At 36.4% G+C, this 27,351-nt stretch overlaps 1 protein-coding gene and 1 pseudogene across 1 annotated transcript; both read right to left on the bottom strand.

Annotated features, from left to right (window-relative positions):
* Positions 1–294: 294 nt before the first annotated feature.
* Positions 295–3,348, bottom strand: LOC138339146 (uncharacterized). Its single transcript, XM_069290467.1, has 2 exons — positions 2,926–3,348; positions 295–351 (listed from the first exon to the last, which is right to left on the bottom strand). The coding sequence occupies exons 1-2, from the start codon at positions 3,346–3,348 to the stop codon at positions 295–297; spliced, it is 480 nt and encodes a 159-aa protein (XP_069146568.1).
* Positions 3,349–24,860: 21,512 nt separating this feature from the next.
* LOC138339145 (uncharacterized) lies at positions 24,861–26,738 on the bottom strand (annotated as a pseudogene).
* Positions 26,739–27,351: the final 613 nt, after the last annotated feature.

The following is a 27,351-nucleotide window of genomic DNA, read 5'->3' as shown; positions in this document are numbered from 1 at the left end:
CAATTTTATGATTTTCCTATCACGCCCCGAGCCTACACCCTCAGCAGGACGTACTTACTCAATTGTTTAATAAAATAAGTTAGAATGTTCAAAAGTCAACATTCAACTTGGCCAAAATGACAATTCAAGTCTTAATATATGAAATGATAATACAAAGACAATTGAAATACTAACTATGAAGCCTCTAAAACAAATAAAGATGACAAGACATGAACCCCGATCATCCTAACAACGAAAAACTATAAAGCAAATGATAGAACAGTCTTCTGAAATGCATGGAGGCTCACCAACAGACTATGAGTGCTCAACCTGATCAACGAGGTGCTGGATGTTGATCTTGGTTACTTGCACCTGCATCAGAGGACAAAACAGGCAAGCTGGCATCAGTACATTGAATATACGAGTATGCAAGTTGGAAAACTAAACACAACTTAAGCTTGAAAAGAATTTGGAAGGAATACTTACCTTGGTAACTCAAAACCTGAACAACTTAACTCGATACACAATAAAACACATACAATATATAGAAAGCTTGTAAAACTGTGGAAAACACTTAATTTGTTAAAGAAAATACAACAACAAACTCAACTTTACTCATATAATGAAGTAAAATAGTTTATGTGGGAGATTCTCTAACCGAAAATCACCACCATAAGCCTAAGTGGTGATACAACGTCTTGCTCACGTTGCTAGAACTGTCCCATACTTTGTCGTCATATAGGATGCCTTAACTAAGTGCCACTAGTCTATGCTAAAATCATCTTAAGGAGTCATCTAAAAAGTATGATCGTACTACCCATGATGACTACATTGTTTATGGAGACTTGAATTGATTTAAACTCGCATCCCCTTATCGTGCGATACTACTCCCAAAATATACTTAGCTCATAGATTTTTAAAACAAACTTTTTTCTTTAGTTTGAGATAATTACTCAAAATTTAGCTTAAAAGCTCTATTAGGATCGATGTTCCTTTTCCTGTTCAAATGTGAAAACATTTCAAATTCTTGGGAATAATTAGTTCCCATATAACTTTTGGAGAATTGAACTTTAACTCTTTACCCTTTTCTTAACTTTACACATAAGTCTAAGAACAAACTTAAAATGTTTGTGAAAGACTTTTGAAAAACTTTAATGAACTTCTCTTGACTTGCTTCTTGACTTCTAAACTTGAATTTTAACTTTAGTTGGACTGAATTACGGGTTCAAGGATCGTGATTTGTGATAGTTATGATTTCATGATATTTAGGAATGATTTTAGATACCTAAATATGAGAAAAGACCAAAGGTTCACTATCTGAGGGCAGGTCTGCGATAAAGAGATGTACTTAATTTTGGTCGCAAAAATTATGGCAGAATGGTCTGTGACCGCTCCACTACGGAAATGATTTTCCCCAAATTTGTGGAGCAGGTCTGGGACGCGAAGCCAGTGCCCAGATTTGCCCAACTAAATTTCTTCTTCTTTTTCCAGCCTCTATTTGCCCAAACTCGGTTCTTTTTCCCAAATTCTTTTTAGATAGAGATACCCTACAAATGTACCTAAGAACCTAACTTCAACCAACCCAATAATGTGACATAATGATCTCAGAAACTTCTCAATTTTAGCCCAACTCAAGAACAATATCAAATTTAAGAATAAATATCAAGAAAATCAACTTTCAATCTCTTTTAGGACAAATTTACGCTAAAATAAATATGTTTGGTATGTGGGTGAATGAACTCAATGCTATTAAAGTCTTACATACCTCGTAGGATCAAATCCTTGAAGAAATCCGCAATCAATTTCTTACGAGACGAAGAATCTTGCTTTTCTCTACTCCTTCTCTTGTATTCTTTTCTCTAGAATCCTAGCATATATTTCCAATTATGCAAACTGAACCAATTCTTTTTTACCCTTAATTAATTCATTAAAAATGAATTAAAATAACAAGGTATGGAAAAGACCAAAACACCCTTTAAAATGCAGATTTGGACATTTTCTCATTTGAACATCCCAAATTTATATGTCTATTTCTCACTCATACAAACTCGAAAGCGTGCAAACTCGTCGACGTTAAAAAAATTATTTCAAGATCTTTCCTACCATATCTCGAAGTACCTAACTCACAAAGATCTATGAATCATGGTTGTTTTATGTTGATTGAAAACTCAACTTTTCCTATTTGAACGAAATTCTCAGATTTTTGTTCTTTACAAAAATGACTATTTCATATTCTTAGCTTTTTCTCAGTTATTTCAGTTTGCGAATGTTATAATATCTCCCCCTTAGGAACATTCTTCTTGAAATGAGATTACTCTTACTAAGCTACGGGTGTAACATGCAACATTAACTCAACACCCAATGTTGACACCCAATTTTGACCGACCTTTGACCCTTTTTAGGATTACTATTCGATTAAATACGTATTTTAAAATCTATTTACAGTTTAGAATTTTAATCAATTTTTTTCTTGAAAATTATATATTCTAGTTTGTTCACTTAATAAAATTATTGTAAATATTATTAAATATTTAAAAATTATTACTGAATTTCAAATGTTTTAAAAATTTAAATGATTTTCAATATATAAAAATAATTTAATATATGTAGTAGTTTTATTAAATAGTAATTTCTACACTTTCCTTAAAACTATTTAAATTCTAGCCTATTCTATTCTAATTTCTTTCAATTCTAGCTACTCCAATTAAATTTTATTACAATCATAGCCCCTCTTTCATTTGAATTCTAGCCAATTAAATTACAATTTTAGCCATTCCAATCCTCCAACCAATTTGATTTTTAATTTTTCATCTTCATCTCATCCATCCATCTTAAAAAATAAATCCTAGATTGAATCCTAACCCTCCATCTCTATCTAATCTAACGGTTGTGATTAACTCTCCTATCCTCTCAACACCAAAGGACCCCAAAACCTAAAATTTTAACCGATTCTTCTCCCTCCTCTTCCTTTCCAGCCGCCTCCCCTCTCCCTTCGCTCTCCCGCTCCTCCATTTTTTCCGGCGAGGGAGACAGCCAGACGGGAACACCAAGCAGCACCGCTGCTCTTCTCTCTCCCTTCCTCCCTTCTTCCCTCTCTCCAACTCGTCCTCTTCCTCCCCTTCTCCCTCTCCCGTCATTCTCCCCTTCTTCCCTTCTCTCCAGTCGCTTCTTCTTCTCCTCTCTCTCCCGTTCTTCTCCCGTCCTTCTCTCCACCTCCCTCATCTTCCTCTCTTCCTCTCTCAATAGTAGCTGATCGCGAGGACCACCATTGCTGGCATCAGCCCTCACCGGCGAAGAAGACACCAGCCAGCAGCCGCTGGCAGCGTCCCTCTCTCCCTCTCGTCTTCCTCTTCCCCGCCTAAACCCCATCTCTCCCTCTCGTCTTCGTCTTCTCCCCTTCCCCTCCGTCTTTCCTCTGTTCTCTTCTTACTCTTTTGCAGGGACAGAGTAGGCGAGAACAGCAGCGGCAACAACCATTTTCAGCGAAGTCGGAGATGGATCTCAACAGATTCGTACGGGTGCATTCACTTTAAATTATTATCTCGCTTTTTAGCATTTTTATTCTTCTCTTTTACCTCCAGTTTGATTTCAATTTTCATGGAAATTTCATGTATGTTTATGTGAAAATTGATGTGCATCTTGTTTAAAGCATGTTAATCTTCTGAAGTTTGTTCATTATTGTTAGTTTAAGTATCATCCTAGCTGACATCAATTGGAATATCTTGTTAAATTTCATTGAATGTGTTCATATGATTATATGTTTACATCCTTTGAGTTCGATTATCGTTGAAGCTTTCACGGACCGTCATCAAAAGTTTGCTTTTACTGATCTTAGACATAAATTTCCTTTGTATTGTTCAATTTGGTGCCTTCATTGATGATAATAAGTTTTATTGATAAATGATTTTGTTAAGTGCGGTAGCCTTGGCATAATTTTACCGTTTTTGTAATGATTTGGTTAATTTGGGAATAAAATACAAAAATATATAATTAGTCAAATTAGTTCTTCAAGTTGGCTCTTTTTTATTAAAAGAAAAATAATATTACTCTACTTAATTTTATTGTTACTTGTTTATATTTGACAATAAGATTTGTAAATCTAATTTTGACTTCTTTGAAATAAAGAAAATAATATTAATTGATCTATTTTTCCTTATTTGTTTACCTTATTTGTTCTCCCCTCTTTTACTATATAAGAGACTCCCTTTGCATTGTTTTAACACACTCACGTCTTTCATAACAAGTTCTCTCATCAACTCATTCATTCTCTCCAAACACAATAACTAGACTTCTTAACTCTCTTATTGCTTTCTTGTTACTCTTGAAAGAAATAAGTTTTCGGTAACTTTCAAGTTTTACTTTGCTACTTTGCTTTTGTTCGAGTAAAGGTTGGATCAACTTGTTTTTCATTGCTACCATTCCTAATCTGCTTAACCGGTTTCAAACTTGAAGTTCACGTTAAAGAAGAGCGATCATTTGTCTAATTCATATTTGAATATATTTCTTATGTATTTATTTAACTATTTTTTTTTGTAATATTCGTATAACATTGAAGCTCTCACATATTGTATAAGATTTGGGAGATTGGCTATAAGGAGATGGGGATATATACATGCTAATTGCTTTCTTTGCTTATTATGTTTTTTTTACTATGTGATTGATATAAATTTTTCGTCTATTACTAATGTCATTAGAATAGGCAACATATTGGAATCACCCAAATAGTCTATTTAAAATCAATTATTTGTTTGCCTTGTTTAATTAGTTTGAACCAATGGGAGCTTGTAACATTAACAAAGTTAGTAACCTAGATCTTAACTTTTATATGTTAATAATTTTTTTTAGCATGCTAATGAACTTAACAATAGAAAGCGAACCTTGTAAAAGTATCGATGCCATGATTGTTAATGTAAACCTTACTAATTTCCATATGTTCACCTAGAAATCTTGTTTGTAGGTTTGTAAATAATTTTTTTTTGCATACCCACTCCATTAAAATTTATTGTGCATACTTTTGCCCCCTCTTAAATTAGCTAATATTATTAATTAGTAATCTTATTTTTTCTCTTGAAGATTTCACACTTATGATGCAATATGTTGTTTTCTTAAAATAATAATAATAATAATAAAATAAAATCATTTGATGCATGTAAAAAATTACTTGGCTTTTGAATATATTTCATAGTAAAATCTTTTCATTTTATAAATTTACTACATTAATGTTCTACTAGTTTTTCTTCTTACAAAGTTTTGCAACATGATTTTTTTAAAAGTCATTATTCAATACTCCTTTAAAACTTTGGATTGATTATGACACTGTTTACTTTTAAAAATAAATTATAAGCAATATCTCCTAACTTACCGTTAGTGGGAAAGTCAAAGGAATTACGAGGTCTACTTTCAATTTTTAAATTAAAATCGACGCGTCCCCAAAAGTACCACCTACCCATGATTTTTAAAGGAATTATGTGTATTTATATGAAATATTCATGTGCCTATATGCAAACTAAATCTTTTAAATCATTTTAAAAAATATAAACTATTGTTATTTTTTCTAAGACCGACCTCAAATCAAAATTGTTTCTATGGTGGAGGAGCGCGATCAACAATATCGTGGCATCACCTCTATAAAGAAACAAACATTTTTTTAAATAAGAATTCCTATTCAAAACTTGCTCAATTTTCAAAACTTTACTTTCGCACATATTAATTGCTTAATATTTGCAATTTTTGTTTATCACATAGATCGTATGATCAAATGATAAATAATTGAAGTAATCTTAATTTTTTATTTGGGGTAGCTTAAAATTAAAAAAATAAAAAAAATTATTGGTTTATCTATTTGTCTATTTTTGTCTCCTTGCTTATCTTTATCTAATTGATTAGTATTTGTTGTGTTTATTATTTCTATCACCTTCTAGCATGCTTAATATTAATTGAAATAATAACATAAGCTATTTGTTTGATTTGTTTATAACATAGTCTCGTATGTTAAAATAAATAAAAAATAAATTAGATTGTTTATTTATTGCTATCACCTAGCCTTGCATATCTAAATTAATAAAAAATAATAAAATAGTCTTAATTTTTTATATTTGTTATCACTTAGCAAGTATATTATTAAATAATAATGAAGTGACCTTGATTGCTACTTGTAACCCCCACATAGATTGCATGAGATACGGTCGGGATCCACATTTGTGGACCTCGAGGGATGCCTAACTCCTTCCCCTCGAGATAATTTGAACCCTTACCCCGATCTATGGCTCGTTGACCTTAGTTAGACTTTGTTATGTTAGATAGGTGCCCTAATGCACCTTAATTCGTTAGGTGTCGACTCCAAACTCAAAATCCCAAAAGAGTTGTTAGGTTGTACACAAAACCCGTTTTTGCGAAAATGAGGACCGACAGAATGGCGACTCTGCTTGGGACATTAGGTTCTTACCATTACGTGTGACATGCTTATTTATGTGGGGTTTACTTTATTTTGGTTATTTCATTATTTGCTAGATGTTTATCATGTTTAGTAATCTTTTTGTTACCTTATTTACTAGCTTTTTTCCATATTCCACCCCTTTTCCTCTTTCTTATTTGTTTATTACCATGTTTCACATTCTCCCTTTTTCCTTATTTGTTTACTTATATGTTTTGCGTAATTTTTTTAATACCTTTATATGTTTAAATTCCTTTATTTATTTATGCTTATTTATTTATTTATTTATCATTTTATAAATTGTCTATATGTTAACGTTTTCCAATTTAAATGCTAACTGTTTATTGCTTTGATAACTGTCATTCCACTCATGCTTTGATAACTATCGGCATATGCGTGGACGTATTAGATAGTTTTACTACCGCGAAGCCACGAGCCTCTCGCATAGAATCCCTTTCAAGTCCGTGTCAAGCCAACTCTTAGAAGTCCTGGTTAGGTCATACATGCTGCATAAGCCCTAGGTGGTTTGACCCTTGGTGTCGATCCACATAATTTGTAGTCACCCTCTCGTCTAAAGGGCCCCAACAACCTTATACAAATTTCATACTTATGTGTCAACGTGATCATAATAATTAAATCAAGCCAACGTTGTCAAAATAGAGTTTAGAAGTCATTTGTTACTTTGTTTGCAGAGTCATGGCTCACCCACATTTTCCCAACACGCAAATGGTGGTCAAAGTTAATCCTATTTTGAAGACTTGGTGGGAAGATATTCAAATAAATCGAGAGTTAGAATCAAATGAACTGTTAGGCTGCCTCACTGCTTTGATCTCCGTAGAGTCAGATCGTCACTTAATCAAGACATTGTTGAAATTCTGAGACACTGAGAGGTTAGTCTTCAAATTCAAGGATTTTGAGATAACCCCAACAATCAAAGAGGTTGGAGGATTCCTAGATCTCGCATACAAAGAGCGGGAAATGATTGTTCCGCACAAGCCAAGTCCAAGATCTTTTCTGAAGAAAATGGGCATGTGTCATAATCCAAGTCTACTTTGTCTTAAAGAAGGTTGGATTTCTTTAGAGTTCTTATATTCACGCTTTGGGGATGAGGAAGTTCATCAAAACTTTCACAGAGAATTTGCTTGTTCTTCTGCAAAATGGGAAAGATATCGTCTTAATGCATTCGCCGTCGCCCTATTAGGCTCATTGGTTTATCCTAGAGAAAGAGGAAAGATCCATACCAGCTTGTGTTACGTGGTTCGTATGTTGTCTCGAGTTGGGAAGACCTTAGTCCCCATGATACTTGTAGAAATTCTAAGAGCCTTGACTGCATGCACTAAAGGCAAAAGATACTTTGAGGGGTGCAACTTTCTGATGTAACTTTGGGTCGTCGAGCATTTCTACCAAAGAGCTAATAAAGTAGACATTGTTAGAGGGATTATGGAAAACAAAATTATCAACCATCGCCTAAGGATAAAATATTTTATCTCTCATGTGGGAACGGAGGACTGGTTCATATACCTAAGGGAGCGCTCAGCTGTTGAAATCCAATGGAGGTATTATTGGTTGAAGCCACGGCATACCATAATAAGAGGAAATGAACTTTACTTCATTGAGCTTATCGGTTTGAATGGTGTGCAAACATACGCACCACTTCGATTCCTTCTACAATTCAGATAGATCCAAATGATACCTCTGCGATCCCACATGAGCCACTATGGATATGACTTTGGGTCAGAATTACCGCAAGTGGACACTATATTGCGAAGATGGCAGAATGTGATAACTATCGATGTTCAAGAGCACCGACCCTTCTGCACACCTGGATATTACGTATAGCTTTTAGAAGACACAGAGCATAGAGATTTGAGCGAAGGAGGTCTTCCTGGTTTTTGCAATGAAAAAGAGAGAAGATGGGGTCGCAACCTTCTCAACACTGATTATGACATTACCCCAGAAATGGGGAAACAGATTGTGCCTAACATTGGAGAGCAACATAATTGAAGTTTTTTTTTCTTTATTCCCCATGTGTTATCCCTAGCTCTTTAGTTATCTCTAGATTGAGGTAATAAATAGAATTTATTTCAATAATTGAAAGTCATTTTATTGTCTAACGCTAAACTCCAAATTGGAAAATACGGCTTGAATTAATTATTGTGCATCACTTATGTGTCGCTTAGGCTTACCTCTGGCTCAACGAGGTCCCGTGCATTTAGGGCGTTTATCTCAAAACAACATGTTGTTATTATGATATCATCCTAACCCCCTAACTCTTTTATGTTGATTCTACTGTTTTCCCATTTCTCAAGGTTGATTTGTCCTTTATCCTGGCACATACATGATCAAAAGGGACCCCCTTATCCTTCTTCTCAAAGAGCAAGATCCAAAGATAAAGGTAAAATGGTTGACGACAATTGCACCAATAAAAGGGTAGAAGCTTCTGAGGGAGGACAACTTCAAAATGATTTTGTCCTAAGACTTGAGCGCAAGACTCTAGAATTGGAAGAAGAGGTAGCCCACATGCGCGATTTGGTCAAGCTGTCTATCTCTCTTGGAACCCAATTTGGAGAAAACATAGACAATCTTCCTCACACTAACCAAACAACCATGCCAAACAATCCTCCAATAAATATATCCCAACCTGAACCCACTCGTTCAAATACCTTTCCACCACCCCACGCCCAAAATACCCAAGTTCCATTCCACCACTATTACCAACAAACCAAACCAACCTTCCCAGAAACAACTGCAAACTCAAATCTCCCATATACTCTTGGAAACAACAACCTCAATCCAATATACGTGGAAACTGCCCCTCTGACCCATGACCTCCATGAATTAGAGTCCCACCAAAAGGACATTCTAATAAAAAACATGACTGAGAGATTAGACAGCTTCACCAACAGGGTACAACATGTTTAAGAAAACAAGAGGTTAGGAGGATTGAGCTATGTGCATCTGTGCATGCACCCTGATGTAGATTTGCCCAAAGGATAAAAGCTTCCAAAATTTGAGATGTTCAATGGCCTTGGGGATCCCAAAGCCCACCTACGAATGTACTATGACAAACTTGTAGGGTGGGAAGAGACGAGAGGATACTCATGAAGTTATTTATGAGGAGTCTTACTGGGGAGTCCCTAGCATGGTATATTGAGCAAGACTCACGAAAATGGGTAGAGTGGGTTGATATGGCAACTGATTTCATGAATAGGTTTGGTTTTAATATAGAAAATGCACCTGATTGGTTTTACATTAAAATTTGAAGAAGAAACCGAGTGAATCCTTCAGAGAATATGCCATAAGATGGAGGTCTGAAGCGGCTAGGGCCAGACCCCCTATGGAGGAATCTTAGATGAAAGACTACTTCATCCATGCCCAAGAACCATAATACTATGACCGAATGATGCTGGTGGCTGAAAAGAGTTTCACTGAAGTCATCAAACTAGGCAAAAGAATTGAAGAAGACATAAAGAATGGGACTATCATCAATTTGGAGGCTTTACAAGCAATCAACAAGGCTCTGCAATCTGGTGGAATGATAGAAAATCGAAAGAAAACAGGTTCTGTAATGATGGCTCATGGAACCAAGACCCCTTTTGAGGCACAAGACAACAAAACCACCACCATCCCCATACCGTCACACCCCATACCCTCAACATCCCTCAGCTCCACCCCTTATATCTCCCCAACCAATGCCAATATATTACCAAAACACTCCCTCTCAATATTTGCATGCCTAATATCCTGTCTATAATGTTCAACCAACACACTTCCAAACTCCACCACCCACTCTGACACCAAATTACCGAAACAGACCTCCCTTTGAAAGAAGACCTACAAAAATTTATACCACTTTGGCTGAACCCATAACACAACTTTATGAAAGACTCAAACAGGCTGGGTACGTCTCCCCAATTCCTGCATTACCTGTGGATGTTCGCGCAAAATGGTACGACCCTAACAATGTCTGTGCCTACCATTCTGGGATGAAGGGTCACACCACCGAAGTTTGCAGAGCCCTCAAGGATAAGGTTCAAATGTTGATTGATACAAAAACCATCCAACTCAAGGATCCTACACCGAATGTTACGAATAATCCTCTTCCTAACTATCAAGTCAACATGGTGGAAGCTGGTGATGTGTGGGATTGGGAAGAATCTATCTGGACCCTCGAAACAGAAGAATTCATGTCTACCACTGCCCAAGCACCGATAATAGTGCAAGGACTCGCCTTATTTGAAGTAGAAGTTGATGCACCCAGACCACTGTTCACTGTCTATAGGGAATCTTTCCCAATACAATGTGATACACATGCTGTACCTTGGGATTACAACAAAAGAGAAACGACAATGGAAGAAACAGATGTTGCAACAGGGATCACCAGATCTGGAAGAATTTACACCTCTGAAAATTTTGTTCAAGGAAGATCAGGGTATTTGGAAAAAGATTTAAGCTAAAGAATACTCTGTCATTGAGCAGTTGAGTAAAACCACATCCCAAATATCAATTAAGGCATTATTGCAATCTTTCGAAACTCATCGAAATGCCCTTCTAAAGATCCTTGGTGAAGCTTATGTCCCATCTAACATCACTCATGGAGAGGTATCCCAAATGGCGGGGCATGTCTTTGAGGCTTACAAAATATCTTTTCACAAAGATGAGATGCCACTCGAAGGAACAACCCGCAATAAAGCTTTGTACATTTTGGTTCAGTATCAGGATAAGGTGATAAACAAAGCATTAGTAAATGCAAGTTCAGGTTTAAACATTTGTGCTTTGAGCACACTGAAGAGGCTGGGCGTGGATAGTGCAAAAATTCAGACATGGAAGATGAATGTGAGGGCATTTGACGGCTCACAGAGGGGCACTATTGGGGAGTTAACCTTGGACATGCTCATTGGTCCTGTCACTTTCCCCATAGCTTTCCAAATCTTGGACATCCCTTCATCATACAACTTATTTTTGGGTCGTCCATGGATTCATATGGTTGGAGCGGTCCCATTTACTCTTCACCAATGCTTGAAATTTGAATGGGATTACGAAGAGATTGTAGTCTATGGAGAAAAAGGGCATCCTGTATACACGATTGAAGGAAGAAAGCATATGGATGGTGAAATGTACCATACAGTGGAGCTTGTTGGTAATATTGAGTTACAACCTTGGTTCAGCCAAAAAATCATAGATATGATGGTTTGGTTTGGTTTTGAGCTTGGGAAAGGTTCAGGGGTTGAATTGCAAGGGATAATTGAACCTATACAACCTGTTCGACATTCCACCACTTTTGGCTTGAGATATAAGTACACTACCTAAGAATGGCTCGATTGGAAACCACCTAGAGCTGGGTACTACTATCCTTTGAAGAAACCCATACCGCCATTGCATCAATCATTTTGATCAGCAGGTTTCATGGGGAGCATTATTGATGAGATCTCAGACGACTTGAAGGGGTTGTCACTAACCAAAGAAGATGGGAAAGTTTGCAACGTCGTGATCAACGAGGAGGAGAAAGGGGGCCGTAGTGGAAGCAAGGAAGCAAAGATCAACGTTAGCAACTGGACCTCGACTTCATCCAGACCTCGTCGAGCATCTGGGTAGCCTTTGAAGATGTTTTCTATCAAGTTTTAATTTAAATAAAAGAGTTTTTTTAATAAATGTTTTAATTCCCATCCCCTGTATTGTTTTCAAATGAGAACTTATGAAATTTTCAAATTTTTATCAATAAAGTTCTTTTCCCTATTTTTGCCTTATATTTAATTGTTCGCAATTTTTTTTCTCACCAGAAAAATCCACTATAAAAATGTCGAATCTAAGACTATGGCATACCATGAGACTGCTCAATTTAACATTAATGACTTAGTATAATTCAAAGACAATGAGGTTCCCGAGGATTTAATCAAAAGGATTGAGGAATTCGAGGAAAAACCCAATCAAAACTTTGTAGAGACAAAAGTGGTGAATTTGGGAAATGCAGAGGTGATACAAGAAACCCGATTAAGCATCCATATAACAAAAGAAGACAAGAAAGAGTATACCGAGTTTCTTATAGAGAATAAGGATATTTTCGCATGGTCCTATGCAGACATGACAGGGCTAAGTACTTCAATCGTAGCCATCGAGTGCCCACTAATGCAGCATGTCCTTCGGTAAAATAGAAGCTGAGAAAATACAAGCCCGAGTTGAGTCTGAAAATCAAAGAAGAAGTATCAAAGCAATTAGATGCTGGGATCCTCAAAGTGACAGAATACCCAACTTGGCTTGCAAATGTCGTTCCAGTGCCCAAGAAAGACGGCAAGGTCAGAGTTTGTATGGATTACCAGGATCTCAATAAAGCTAGCCCTAAAGATAACTTTCCATTACCAAACATACACATAGTGTTTGACAATTGGGCTAAGCATGAAACTCAGTCATTTGTGGATCGCTTTGCCGGCTATCATCAAATTGAGATGCACAAAGACGACGCTGAGAAAACTGCCTTCATCACGCCGTGGGGAATCTATAACTACAAGGTGATGCCTTTTGGATTAAAGAACGTTGGGGCTACGTACATGAGGGCAATGACTACTTTGTTTCATGACATGATCCATAAGAAAATTTAAGTTTATGTGGATGATGTCATCATCAAATTAAAGGAAAGTTCAAATCATCTTGAGGACTTACGGAAATTCTTTGCCAGGCTACGCAAGTACAATCTGAAACTAAATCCGGCGAAATGTGTCTTTGGCGTGCCTGCTGGAAAGCTTTTAGGTTTCATTGTCAATCTTCGTGGTATATAATTGGACCCATCAAAGGTCAAATCCATTCGTGACCTTCCCCTGCCAAAGAGAAAGAAGGAGGTAATGAGTTTCTTAGGGCGACTTAACTACATTAGTCGTTTCATAGCTCAATCTACTGTCATCTATGAGCCTATCTTCAAGCTTTTAAAAAAAGATGCTGCGGTGAAATGGACAAGCGAATGTCAACAGGCATTTGATAAGATCAAAGACTATCTATCCAATCCTCCTGTGTTGGTTCCACAGAGTCAGGTAGACCATTACTTTTGTATATTTCAGTATTGGATAATGCTTTCAGTTGCATCTTGGAACAACACGATGAAACAGGGAGGAAGGAACAGGAAATATATTACATGAGCAAGAAGTTCACATCATGCGAAGCCCGATACTCTTTATTAGAAAGCACATGTTGTGCTCTAACATGTGTTGCCCAAAAGTTACGACATTACCTCTCATCGCATACTACTTAACCGATTTCAAGGATGGATCCTTTAAAGTATATTTTTCAAAAGACCATGCCCACAGGTAAACTAGCCAAATGACAGATATTGTTGAGCGAGTTAGACATGGTGTATGTCACGCAAAAGTAGTGAAAGTACAAGCATTAGCAGATCACATGGCAGAGAATCTCGTTGGCGATGATTACAGGCCGTTGAAGATCTAATTCCCAGATGAAGAGGTGGCCATTGTGGGAGAGGACATTTCTGAAGAATATGATGGATGGATAATGTTCTTTGATGGAGCTAAAAATCTGAATGGATCCGGTATCTGGGTTGTTTTGATCTCACCCACCGGACAACATTATCCGGTATCAGCAAAACTTAGATTCTTTTGCTCAAATAATATGGCCGAATACGAAGCTTGCATACTAGGTCTCCGACGGGCGATTGACTTGTATGTCCAGGAAATGCTAATAATAGGGGATTAAGACCTATTGATCCATCAGGTTCGAGATGATTGGGCAACGAAAAATCGAAAGTTGTTACTATATTTAGAGAGTATGCATAGGCTATGTAAAAGGTTTGTCAAAATAGAATTCAGACATGTACCAAGGGTCCAAAATGAATTCGCAGACGCCTTAGCCACTCTATCTTCCATGATTCGACACCCTGATCACATTTCATCGATCCTATTCACATTTACATACATGAACAACCAGCTTATTGTTTCCATGTTGTGTAAGAGCCTGATGGAAAACCCTGGTACGATGACATTAGAGGATATTTGAAGAGTGTTGAATACACAGAAGATGCAACAAATGTACAAAAGCGTACAATCAAAGGTTAGCAACACAATTCTTTTTAAGTGGAGAAATCCTCTATAGAAGAACTCTCAATTTAGGGCTGCTAAGATACGTCGAAGCAGGAGAGGCTCGCACGCTGGTCGAAGAGATACATGCACGCACCTGTGGCCCTCACATGAATGGTTTTACATTAGCAAGGAAGATTCCGAGATCAGGATATTATTGTCTAACTATAGAGATATATTGCATTCGCTACGTCCATAAATGTCGTCAATGTTTGACTCATGCATATATGATTAGAGTACCCCCCAACGAACTCCATGTCACTAGTTCACCTTGGCCGTTCGCGGCATGGGGCATGGATGTCATTGTCCCAATCGAGCCAACAACATCCAACGGGCACAAATTCATTCTTGTCGCAATTGACTATTTCACCAAGTGGGTTGAGGCCACCTCCCATAAATCTGTGACAAAGAAAGTTGTGGATGACTTTGTCAAAAATAACATTATTTGTAGGTTCAAAATTCCTGAGTCAATCATCACCGACAACGGCACCAACCTAAACAGTGACCTAATGAGATCAATGTGTGAGAAGTTCAAGATCAGTCATCGAAACTCTACAACATATAGGCTACAGATGAACGGGGCTGTTGAGGCAACAAACAAAAACATCAAAAGGATATTACGCAAGATGATCGATAACCACAAACACTGGTAGGAAAAGCTACCACAATCAGAACTTCCACAGGGGCCACACCTTACTTCTTAGTATACGGCTCTGAAGCTGTGATACCCGCCGAAGTAGAGATACCTTCCCTAAGGATCATCCAAGAAGCAAATCTGAGTGACGGTAAGTGGATACAAGGTCGGGCAGAGAATTTGACATTAATAGATGGAAGAAGAATTAACGCCATTTGTCATAGTCAGCTCTATCAAAATAGAATGGCCAGAGCTTTCAACAAGAAGGTTAAACCCAGACATTTCTCACCTGGGCAACTAGTTTTGAAACAGATTTTCCCAAATCAAGACGAAGCAAAGGGTAAATTTTCACCAAACTGGCAAGGTCCGTACATAGTCTCTCGAGTACTGACAAGCGGGGCCCTCATATTTGCAGAAATGGATGGAGAAGTTTGGCCAAAACCTATCAATTCAGATTCTGTGAAAAAGTATTACATCTAGAGATTGATTCATGCTCTTTTGTAATTTGGAACTATGTCAAACCTGATTCCCGTTTAAGAGGGGATACGTAGGCGCTCCTATGGGGTTCGGTCTTATTATAAATAAAACTTTCATTTTCCTTTCTATTGATAACTGGGGTAGAATTCCTTCAAGATTTATTCTTGCACATCTTCATACTGGGGCAGAATATTTGAGTAAACTCAAAAATTTCGCCAAAAGTTTCTTCTCAACAAGCAGTTAGCTTACAAAGAAGATCAAATAATAGCGCTACTTTTGAGTCAGACGTTGTAAAGTTTCAACCTATGCCATGGTCAAAAGATTCGACATCAGCTTTTACTAAATGATAATTTCAAAATCTTTCAAAGTTTCCTCTCCCTTTTTATGAAAAACAGACGCTCGTAGAGGTATGGATGGCGAGCCAAAGGAGCACGCTGCGCCAAATCATGGATACAGATCAACCTCCCCCTTTTAAAACTAACTACTTTTCTTTGAATGTAGAAAATACAGGTACATATACAAAGGTAATTTCAACAATCAACATACCACTTTTGAGCCAGACAAATGACACTCGACCGTTCCAACAAGGCGGATGTCCAAGCTATTACATACCCTCCTCATTCAACTAAGAAGTTGCAATACGCCTGAGATCTAGTCTTTCATGACTACATTATGCCCGATATCACATTATGATCAAAGAATCGCATCATCGCATGTGCACGAGATTGACTTAGGCTCAAAGAAGTGCATCATTGCATGTGCCCGAAGAAGTGCATTGCATATGCTCGATACTGCATGTGCCCGAAGAAATGTATCATTGCATGTGCCCGATATTGCAGGTGCCCGAAGAAATGCATCATTGCATGTGTCCGATATTATTACCACCCGAAAAAACACATCATTGCATGTGCCCGATAATGCATGTGCCCGAAGAAATGCATCATCGTATTGTGCTCGAGACTGTATTGCGCCCGAAGTTGGCATAAGACCAAGATTGCATCGTGCTCAAAGTTTGCATGTGCCCGAATCAAATCAAATCACAAGAATTAACAGATGCCAAAAACAGATACGCTCTCTTTACTCATTACTTATATTCCAAAGGCGTCATCCTCCAAAGGCATCATCTTTCATGGCCTGCGGACCTCATGTCATGGCATGAGGACTTAATTTATGCTTGTCATATTCCTAAGGCATGATAGTCTAAAGGCATCATCCTCGTAGCCTACAGACATCATATCATGGCCTAAGGGTTTAATTTGTGTCTATCATGATCCGAAGGTGTCATAGTTTAAATGAGTCATTTTCATAGCCTGCAGACAATATTTTCATGACCTAGGGATACATTTTGCGTATCATGGACCTAGACATCATAGCCTAAGACATCATTTTTCATAGTCTTATGGCAAAAATCATGATCGACATGGGAAAGTGTATCATGTTTACATTTACCGCTTATTCTGCTTTAACCATTCTATTTAAGTCAAATTACAGCTATGCAGATTAAAGACAAAGCTGCTTTTTGAACGGTTGTTCCCTTTCTTACAAACAAAAGTTCTGTCATATTCATGGCTACTCGCACTATCGTTTCACTACTCAACCATCGTTCAGGCTACCATAAAGATATCTTCGGATTCAACTCGCCACTGTAACTTACTGTCTCTTCATCAAGGCTCGTCCGCCTTACAATGCGACATCTAGGCTCATCCACCTTATAATGCGACATCTAGGCTCTTCCGCCTTACAATGCAACATTTAGGCTCGTCCGCCTTACAATGCGATATCTAGGCTCGTCCGCCTTACAATGCGATATTTAGGCACGTTCGCCTTAAAACGACATTTAGGCTTATCCATCATATAGGATTTCGGCTCGTCCGCCTCAAAATGACATTTAGGCTCGTCCGCCTCATAGGACATTTATGTTCGTCCGCTTTATACGATATTTAGGTCGTCCGCCTTAAAATGACACTTAGGCTCGTCCGCCTTAAAATGATGCTTAGACTCTCGTTACAACCATACATTTTCCGTCTATAGTATTATATCGCTATACTATCAAATCTATTAGAGTTTGACGTTATTCTTCAGATATGGGTTTAATCCTTCAAGAAGTTAAAGACTATCAAGGGCATCTCAAAGCAGATACTCTTCTTATCACTGCTTGTCATTTATTTAGAACACATAGTTTATCATGATTGTTCATACTTTATTTATTTATAAGCTAACATTTTATCTAGAATTTGCAGATATGATTGATCGCCCCTTGATTACAATTATCATGCTATCATCTATCACAACGAAGACCCTATCAATTCTTCACTTTTCATACTCCCAACCTTGCTCAAAGGCTGATAACCTCATTCTATCATGCTCTTCTCGCTTCTCTGTCATGCTCTTTTAACCACTCTATCTCTCTCTTCTCGTTGCGCTAATCTTATCCATTCAAGCGAATATCGTGCCCTCCGAATACCTTAGCGCTCTTTCAATTTTTAAAGAGTTTCATTTGTTCTTGAATCTAAAACTACACACGACCTGATTCTCGTATAACCAGAGATATGTAGGCGACTTAATACCAAAGCCTCGGTCGTATCCCTTTTCAACTCTATATCGTTTCAATTGATCCAACTGACATCTCTCGTTGGTCGGACAAAATCGGCTACTAAGTCAACATTGTTTGCCTGACAATTCATTCTTCATTCTCAATCAATCAAGGGGCAGCTGTTGACACCAATTTTGACCGATCTTTGACCCTTTTTAGGATTACTATTCGATTAAATACGTATTTTAAAATCTATTTGAAGTCTAGAATTTTAATCAATTTTTGCTTGAAAATTATATATTCTAGTATGTTCACTTAATAAAATTATTGTAAATATTCATAAATATTTAAAAATTATTCATGAATTTCAAATGTTTTAAAAATTTAAATGATTTTCAATTATATAAAAATAATTTAATATATGTAGTATTTTAATTAAATAGTAGTTTCTACACTTTCCTAAAAATTATTTAAATTCTAGCCTATTCTATACTAATTTATTTCAATTCTAGCAACTCCAATTAAATTTTATTACAATCATAGCCACTCTTTCATTTGAATTCTAGCCAAATAAATTGCAATTTTAGTCATTCCAATCCTCCAACCAATTTGATTTTAATTTTTCATCTTCATCTCATCCATCCATCTTAAAAAATAAATCCTAGATCAAATCCTAACCCTCCATCTCTATCTAATCTAACGGTTGTTATTAACTCTCATATCCTCTCAACACCAAAGGACCCCAAAACCTAAAATTTTAACCCATTCTTCTCCCTCCTCTTCCTCTCCGTCCGCCTCCCCTCTCCCTTCTCTCTCCCTCTCCTCCATTTTTTCCGGCGAGGAAGATAGCCAGACGGGAACACCAAGTAGCACCGCTGCTCTTCTCTCTCCCTTCCTCCCCTTCTCTCTCTCTCCAACTCGTCCTCTTCCTCCCCTTCTCCCTCTCCTGCCGCCCCTTTCTCCCTCTCCCGTCATCCCCTTCTTCCCTTCTCTCCAGTCGCTTCTTCTTCTCCTCTCTCTCCAGTTCTTCTCCTGTCCTTCTCTCTGCCTCCATCATCTTCCTCTCTTCCTATCTCAGTAGCAGCTGATCGCGAGGACCACCATTGCTGGCAGCAGCCCCCACCGGCGAAGAAGACACCAGCCAGCAACCGCTGGCAGCGTCCCTCTCTCCCTCTCGTCTTCCTCTTCCCCGCCTAATCCCCCTCTCTCCCTCTCGTCATTGTCTTCTCCCCTTCCCCTTCATCTTTCCTCTGTTCTCGTCTTTGGTTTCTTTGCTTATTATGTTTTTTTTACTATGTGATTGATATAAATTTTCCGTCTATTACTAATGTCATTAGAATAGGCAACATATTGTAATCACCCAAATAGTCTATTTATAATCAATTATTTGTTTGTCTTGTTTGATCAGTTTGAACCAATGTGGGCTTGTAACATTAATAAAGTTAGTAACCTAGATCTTAACTTTTATATGTTATTAATATTTTTTTAGCATGCTAATAAACTTAACAAGAGAAAGCAAACCTTGTAAAAGTATCGATGTCATGATTGTTAATGTAAACCTTACTAATTTCCATATGTTCACTGAGAAATCATGTTTGTAGGTTTGTAAATAATTTTTTTTGCATACCCTCTCCAATAAAATTTATTGTGCATATTTTTGCCCCCTCTTAAATTAGCTAATATTATTAATTAGTAATCTTATTTGTCCTCTTGAAGATTTCGCACTTATGATGCAATATGTTGTTTTCTTAAAATAATAATAATAATAAAATAAAAGCATTTGATGTATCTAACAAATTACTTGGCTTTTGAATATATTTCATAGTAAAATCTTTGTATTTTATAAATTTACTACATTAATGTTCTACTAGTTTTTAAGTTTTGCAACATGATTTTTTTAAAAGTCATTATTCAGTCCTCCTTTAAAACTTTGGATTGATTATGACACTGTTTACTTTTAAAAATAAATTATAAGCACTATCTCTTAACTTACCGTTAGTGGAAAAGTCAAAGGAATTACGAGGTCTAGTTTCAATTTTTAAATTAAACCGACGCGTCCCGGAAAGTACCACCTACCCATGGTTTTTAAAGGAATTATGTGTATTTATATGTAAATATTCATGTGCCTATATGCAAACTAAATCTTTTAAATCATTTTCAAAATTATAAACTATTATTATTTTTTCTAAGACCGACCTCAAATCAAAATTGTAACATTTTTTTAAAATAAGAATTCCTATTCAAAACTTGCTCAATTTTCAAAACTTTACTTTCGCACATATTAATTGCTTAATATTTACAATTTTTGTTTATCACATAGATCATATGCTCAAATGATAAATAATTGAAGTAATCTTAATTGTTTATTTGGGGTAGCTTAAAATAAAAAAAATAAAAAAATTTATCGGCTTATCTATTTGTCTATTTTTGTCTCCTCGCTTATCTTTATCTAATTGATTAGTATTTGTTGTCTTTATTATTTCTATCACCTTCTAGCATGCTTAATATTAATTGAAATAATAACATAAGCTATTTGTTCGATTTGTTTATAACATAGTCTCATATGTTAAAATAAATAAAAAAATAAATTTGATTAATTATTTATTGCTATCACCTAGCCTTGCATATCTAAATTAATAAAAAATAATAAAATAGTCTTAATTGTTTTATATTTGTTATCACTTAGCAAGTATATTATTAAATAATAATGAAGTGACCTCGATTGCTACTTGTAACACCTACATAGATTGCATGAGATACGGTCGGGACCCACATTTGTAGACCACGAGGGATGCCTACACCTTCCCCTCGAGATAATTTGAACCCTTACCCCGATCTCTGGCTCGGTGACCTTAGCTAGACTTTGTTAGGTTAGATAGGTGCCCTAACGCGCCTTAATTCGTTAGATGGCGACTCCAAACTCAAAATCCGAAAAGAGTTGTTAGGTCGTGCAGAAAACCTGTTTTTGCGAAAAATGGAGCGCGACACGCAACAAGCAATGTAAACACAACATGCCAATTCATAAATTAAAGAGTAATAAGAAGAGAATTAGTACATTGGTATGAAATTTTTCCAGATTCGAAGAGATATAAATTTATCTTCTTCATATCCTCATCTAGCTTCCCAAGTAGCTTCTTTAATAAATTGGTTCCTCCAAAGGACTTTGACTGATGGTACTTCGTTGGTCTTCAACTCGCAAACTTGGCTATCTAGAAGCTAGACTAGAATATTATCATAAGATAAGCTATCCTTGATCCCAATATCTTCAGTTAGTATGATCAATGAAGGATCGCCCCTTCACTTCTTCAACATGGAGATATGAAATACCAGATGAACCGCGACTAACTCTTGTGGTAGCTCCAACTCATAAGCTACATTACCCATCATTTTTGATTTTATGTTAAGGTCAATATATCAGTGACTAAGCTTCCCTTTCTTACCAAACCTCATAGAACCTTTCATGGGTTTAAACTCTCAAGTACACCCAATCATCTACTTCAAACTTTAACTCCCTTTTCCTATTATCAGTGTAGGATTTCTGACGACTCTGCACCATTTTCAACCTCTCTTAAATCACATTTACCTTCTTCATAGATTAATGAACTAAATTTGGTCCTATCAACCTAGCTTTACCAACTTCAAACCATCCAATAGGATATCTGTATATTTTCTCATAAAGAGCTTCAAAAGGAGCCATTTTTGGATGCTAAATTGGTGACTATTGTTATAAGAGAACTCGATGAGATAGGTGATCATATCAATTACCTTTGGAAATGATCACGCACGCCCTAGACATATCTGTAAGGTCTTAATAGTGCGCTCTGCTCGCCCATCAGTCTAAGGATGAAATGTGGTACTTAAGTTCACCTTTGAATCCAAGCATTTTTAGAAGGACTTACAACACTCAGCAGTAAATTGTGCACCTTTGTTTGAAATAATAGAGACTGTCACCCCATGAATTCTTACTACCTCTTGAAGATACAAGTTAGCATAATCTGTTGTTCAATGGGTAGTCTTTATCGGAAAAAGTGGGTTGATTATGTCATTCTATCGAAATAATGCAAATAAAATCATCCTGCCTACGAGACCTTGGAAAACCTGTGATGAAATTCATATTAATCATCTCCCACTTACATTCCAAAAGTTCAAAATTTTTTAGACAAACCACCGGGACTTTGATGTTTTGCTTTAACTTGTTGGCATTTCGGGGCAATTAGCAACAAATTTGACAATGTCATTCTTCATACTACTCTAGCAATAGACTTTTCTCAAATCATCATACATCTTCCTACTACCCGTACGAATGGAATATCTAGATCTATGAGATTCCTCCATGATCCTTTCTTGGAGTCCATCCATCATTGGTACACATAATCTACTTGATATCTCAATTCCCATCTGCTCCTAGTTCAAAAGCTAATACTTTTTCTTTATGAACATTTACCCTCAATTCAAGAAAAATAGGATCTTTCTCTTGCTTCTCTTTCACTTTTGATATTAATGATGATTCAGACCCATTTATCACTACTGCTCTCCTTTTTCAAGAATCGAATAGTCAGACTCCCAATCGTGCAAGCTTATGCACATTTTTCGCTAGCTCTCTCAATTCTTTCTCAACATGGGCGGTACTACCCATAAATAACTTGCTTAAAGCACCAACAACAACATTAGCCTCACATGGGCGATAGAAAATAATCATGTCATAATCCTTGAGTAATTCCAACCACCTCCTTTCTCTGACATTAAGCGCTATCTGAGTAAACACATATTGAAGGCTCTTGTGATCGGTGAACGTATCCACATGAACACTATATGGATAATGGCGTCATATTTTCAAATCAAATATTACAACCGCCAACTCTAAGTCATGGGTTGAGTAATTCTTCTCATGAACTTTCCACTGTCTAGAGGCATAGGTTATAATTAACCTTCCTATTCAGCATTAATACACAACCCAAACCAACTCTGGATACATCACAATATACCACAAAACCTTGAGTACTTTCTATAAAGGTCAACACTGGGCAGTAGTTAACCTCTTAAAGCTTTTCTCACAAGCTTCAAACCATTGAAACTTCACTATTTTCTGAGTCAACTTGGTCAAATTGGACAAAATGAGAACCCCTCTATGAACCTTCTATAATATCCAGCCAAACCTAAGAAACTCCTAATATCAGCTAGAGATATGGGTCTAGGCTGATTCAGAACTACCTCTATTTTCTGATTATCAACTTTAATTCTCTCTCCAGACACAATGTGTGTTAGGATCGAAAATAAGTACGTGTAAATATGGAAGCTAGCAAAGCAAACCTCGAAAGATCACGAGTAAGAAAATAACGATAAATATATCAAAAGACACAAAGATTTAACGTGGTTCGCTCAATCGACCTACGTCCACAAAGGAGATGAACAATCCACTATAAATATGAGAGTACAAAATACAGAGGGAAACAACCTCAACCAATTCACTCGGAATACATGGGAGGTTCACACAAGTGATAACATATCAAGATTGTGACCCATAAATTCTCCCCCTAACCAAAACACTCAAAGCCTTTAAGACTACATTGTGAATGCTGATTAAGTTAGAAGGAACATGCCTCTATTTATAGAGTCCTAAACCTTTTCCTACCAGAAAAAGGATTAGTCAATCCAAAACCTTTTCTTAAAAGGAAAACCTATTTATGGTAAGAAATCAGGGCAAATAAAACCCAACAATGTGGCTTAAGAGTGCCACAAACTCAAGCTAGAACTCAAACCTACAGAACTTTGTATAAAAATCTCTATCTTTTAAAGTTTGGAGAACTATTCTGAGATGACTAGCATGATCTTCTTCATTCCTTGAATAGATTAGTATGTCATCAATGAAGAAGATAACAAATAATTTAAATAATGTATGAAAACTCTATTCATAAGGACCATGAATGTCGCAGGTGCGTTGGTCAACCCAGTGGACATAACCAAAAACTCATAATGACCATAACGGGTTTTGAAAGTTGTCTTGGGAATATCAAATTCCCTTACTCTTAATTGATGGTAGCCAAATCTGAGATCAAATAGGTGGTAACCTGAAGTTGATAGAAAAGATCATCAATTCTCGGAAATAGGATATTTGTTCTTGATGGTAACCTTACTCAACTGATTGTAATCTATATACATTCTTAGGGAACCGTCTTTATTTCTCATAAATAAGACCGGATCACCCCAAGGTGTGACACTTGGTAGAATAAAGACTTTATCTAGGAGATCTTTTAACTGCTCTTTAAGCTCTTTCAACTCTGTTAGTGCCATTCTATATGGCAGAAAAAATATAGGAAAAGTATCTGAAATAATCTCTATAAAAAGTTTATTTCTCTCTCAAGAGGGACTCGAGTAAATCATCTAGAAAGACTTCTGGAAACTCTTTTACCACTGGATTGATTGTATATGAGGTATCTCAACACTAGAGTCATTAACACAAACTAAGTGATAGACACACCTCTTAGAAACTTAACTTCATTGCCTTAAGGTACGAAATGAAATGACCCTTAGGCACTACTGAACTACTTTTCCAATCTAATACTGACTCATTAGGAATCTGGAACATAACGACTCGAGTTCTACAATCAATGGAGGCATAACAGACATGAAACCAGTCGATACCTAGAATTGTATCGAAATCTACCATGTCTAACTCAATTAAATCAGTCATCGTGTCCTTGTATTGATGTAAATAAAACAATCACGTTATACATGCTCAGCTAGAATAGACTCTCCAACAGGTGTAAAAATACAAAAGGGTTCAAAGAATTCCTCAAAAAGAACATCAAACTTATTTGCAACATAGGGGGTTACAAAAGATAAACTTGCTCTTCGGTCTAGCAAAGCATACACATCAAAATAAAGACTTCGATGATACCAGTGACAATATCTGGAGAGTTTTCTTGATCTTGGCGACTAGTGATTGCATAGAGATATTTTTCTCCTCCACCAGTACCGGAAGTAGATCTTCCAGGTGCAGTCCTGTCTGATGGAGAAACTGATGAATATTGGTATTTATTGCCCTGATTTTCTCTACCTTGTCTGTTCTTAGGGCACTCTTTCATGAAGTGACCCTCTTGCCCACACTTGAAACAACCTGACTGGCCATCACGACACTTGTCTGGGTGGATTTTACCACACCTAGCACATGTAAGAGCCAAGTTACCTCTTTGTTCCACACTACCTTGAGACTGTATGTCTAGCTTTGAATCATTGGAAATTCTGACCATTATACTCACTTTTGTTTCTAGGTACAGGTGCACTAGAAGATAACGGTGTAGGTCCCTTTTGTTTTTGCTGAAAGGACGAACGGTTCACATTACTTTTTTGTTGCCCGGACTTATTTCCTGTCTTAACTTTCTTATTTCTGAATTCTTCCCTATCCCTCACCTTCTCTTCTTCAACCTGCTGCACATAGATTATTAATCTTGATATATCCACGTCCCCAATTGGCATAGTTGACCTACCCTCATTTCTTGATAGACGAGACACTCTAGCAACAAACACACCCATTCTACTTCTCATATTTGCAACCATCTCCAGAGCATAACGGAATAGTTGGGTGAACTTCAACCTATACTCATGAACACTCAAGAAAACCTGCTTAACGGTGATAAATTTTCTTACCTTAACCTCTTTCAGTTCTCGGGCGAAGAAACACCCCAAGAAGGTCTCCTCAAAACATGCCCAACTCACAGGTGGGGCATCCTCAACCCTACCTTTGTTCAATTGGTCAAACCAAGTGTTAGTGAAACTCTTCAGTTGATATGTAGTAAGTTCAACTCGCTTAGTATCGGGAACATACGTAACCTCAAATACCTTCTTCAGTTCCTCAAAAAAACTCTCTGGATCCTCAGTTGTGTTTGAACCTGTAAACTTGGAGGATTCATCCTCAAGAATTCTCGGATCCTCGAAGTATCAATCACTTCCTTTGTAGCTCCTCTCTGTTGCCCAAACTGCTTTAGGTGGCCACCAAATAAAACTACTTACATTCATTAAAGAGATATAACATTTAACACATTGTTCATTTTAATCAAATTATGAATAAAACAAAAGTGTAAGAAAACATATCACATAGTTACATCAAATTTCATGAATAAATTAAAGATTTAAGACAAAGTTACACCTCAAAATGAAGAAAATAGAGAGAATAAGTACGCCAAAATCTTGACCGTGCCTCGATTAAAACACTCGGGGCCGTCTTAACCTCTAGGCCACTAAAGTCATCACTTGGGGCCCCAAGTTTATAAAAAACAATTACTTATATATGTTATTTTTTTTAAAAAAAAATTATACGTACTAGGAGTGTTATGATTTCTGCTAAAGAAATTGCATATGAGATGAAAATAAACCTGAATTTTGTAAGAAACAATTTGATGAAAATATGGATAGCGAAACCACAGTCCCTTGAAGAATCTTTTAGTGTTTATTGTTTTATATTTATAGGGTAGATTAAACTATTTTTTCAATTCAAAATAGATTCGGACCAATTGAAGCATATGAAAATATTTTTTATTTCATATTTAAATATTGAGATGATGTGAATTTTAAAAATATTGTTTTACCTTGAACTTTCTTTAGCATGTACTAGTTATTCTGATATTAATAGTTTAGATTTTTTTTTTTGAATTAAAAGTGTTAAAGCGAAATAATACAAGTACAAGGTAGCTATCTAATGAAAATAGTCAATCAAATAAAAAGACTTGATTCTTTCAAATACATATATTTTTTATAGAATAATGTTGACAACTCTTTTAACCATTACCTCAACCGAAAGAAGTTTTTTCGAAATTAAAATTGATAAAAATCTTCTTTAAGATCAACAATGTCTCAAGAGAGATTGAATGCATTGACTATATTACCATTTGAGAAAAAAGAATTATCAAAACAAATTGATTATAAGACCGTACCTGATGATTTTGCATCTAAAATAGCTAGAAAAGTAAATTTTAAATAAAAGTATATATGATTGAAAAAAAAATATCACGACCCCTCTCTTCAATTTCAATTTAGGCTCCTGATGTTGTTGAGTCGAATGAAAACACCCATTGAATCTTTTTGTAGATAGTATGTAGTGGTATATGTGTTGTATTTATATGATTAATGGAAAGGAAAAAAAGAAGTGAATGTATTTATGAAAAAGGGTCAAAATTGCCTCTGAACTAAGCGAAATAGACCACTTATACCCTCTATTATA

This window comes from Solanum lycopersicum, chromosome 10 (genome assembly GCF_036512215.1).
Source record: "Solanum lycopersicum chromosome 10, SLM_r2.1".
NCBI classification, from domain to species: Eukaryota; Viridiplantae; Streptophyta; class Magnoliopsida; order Solanales; family Solanaceae; genus Solanum; species Solanum lycopersicum.
This window is presented reverse-complemented; position numbering and strand designations above follow the sequence as displayed.

Excerpts from the sequence above, each read along its gene's own strand:
- LOC138339146 (XM_069290467.1), bottom strand. The coding sequence starts at position 3,348 with ATGGGGTTTAGGCGGGGAAGAGGAAGACGAGAGGGAGAGAGGGACGCT. Across the intron at positions 352-2,925 it reads AAGAGGAGGGAGAAGAATCG|GTGCAAGTAACCAAGATCAA; the intron begins GTTAAAATTTTA and ends CCTCTGATGCAG.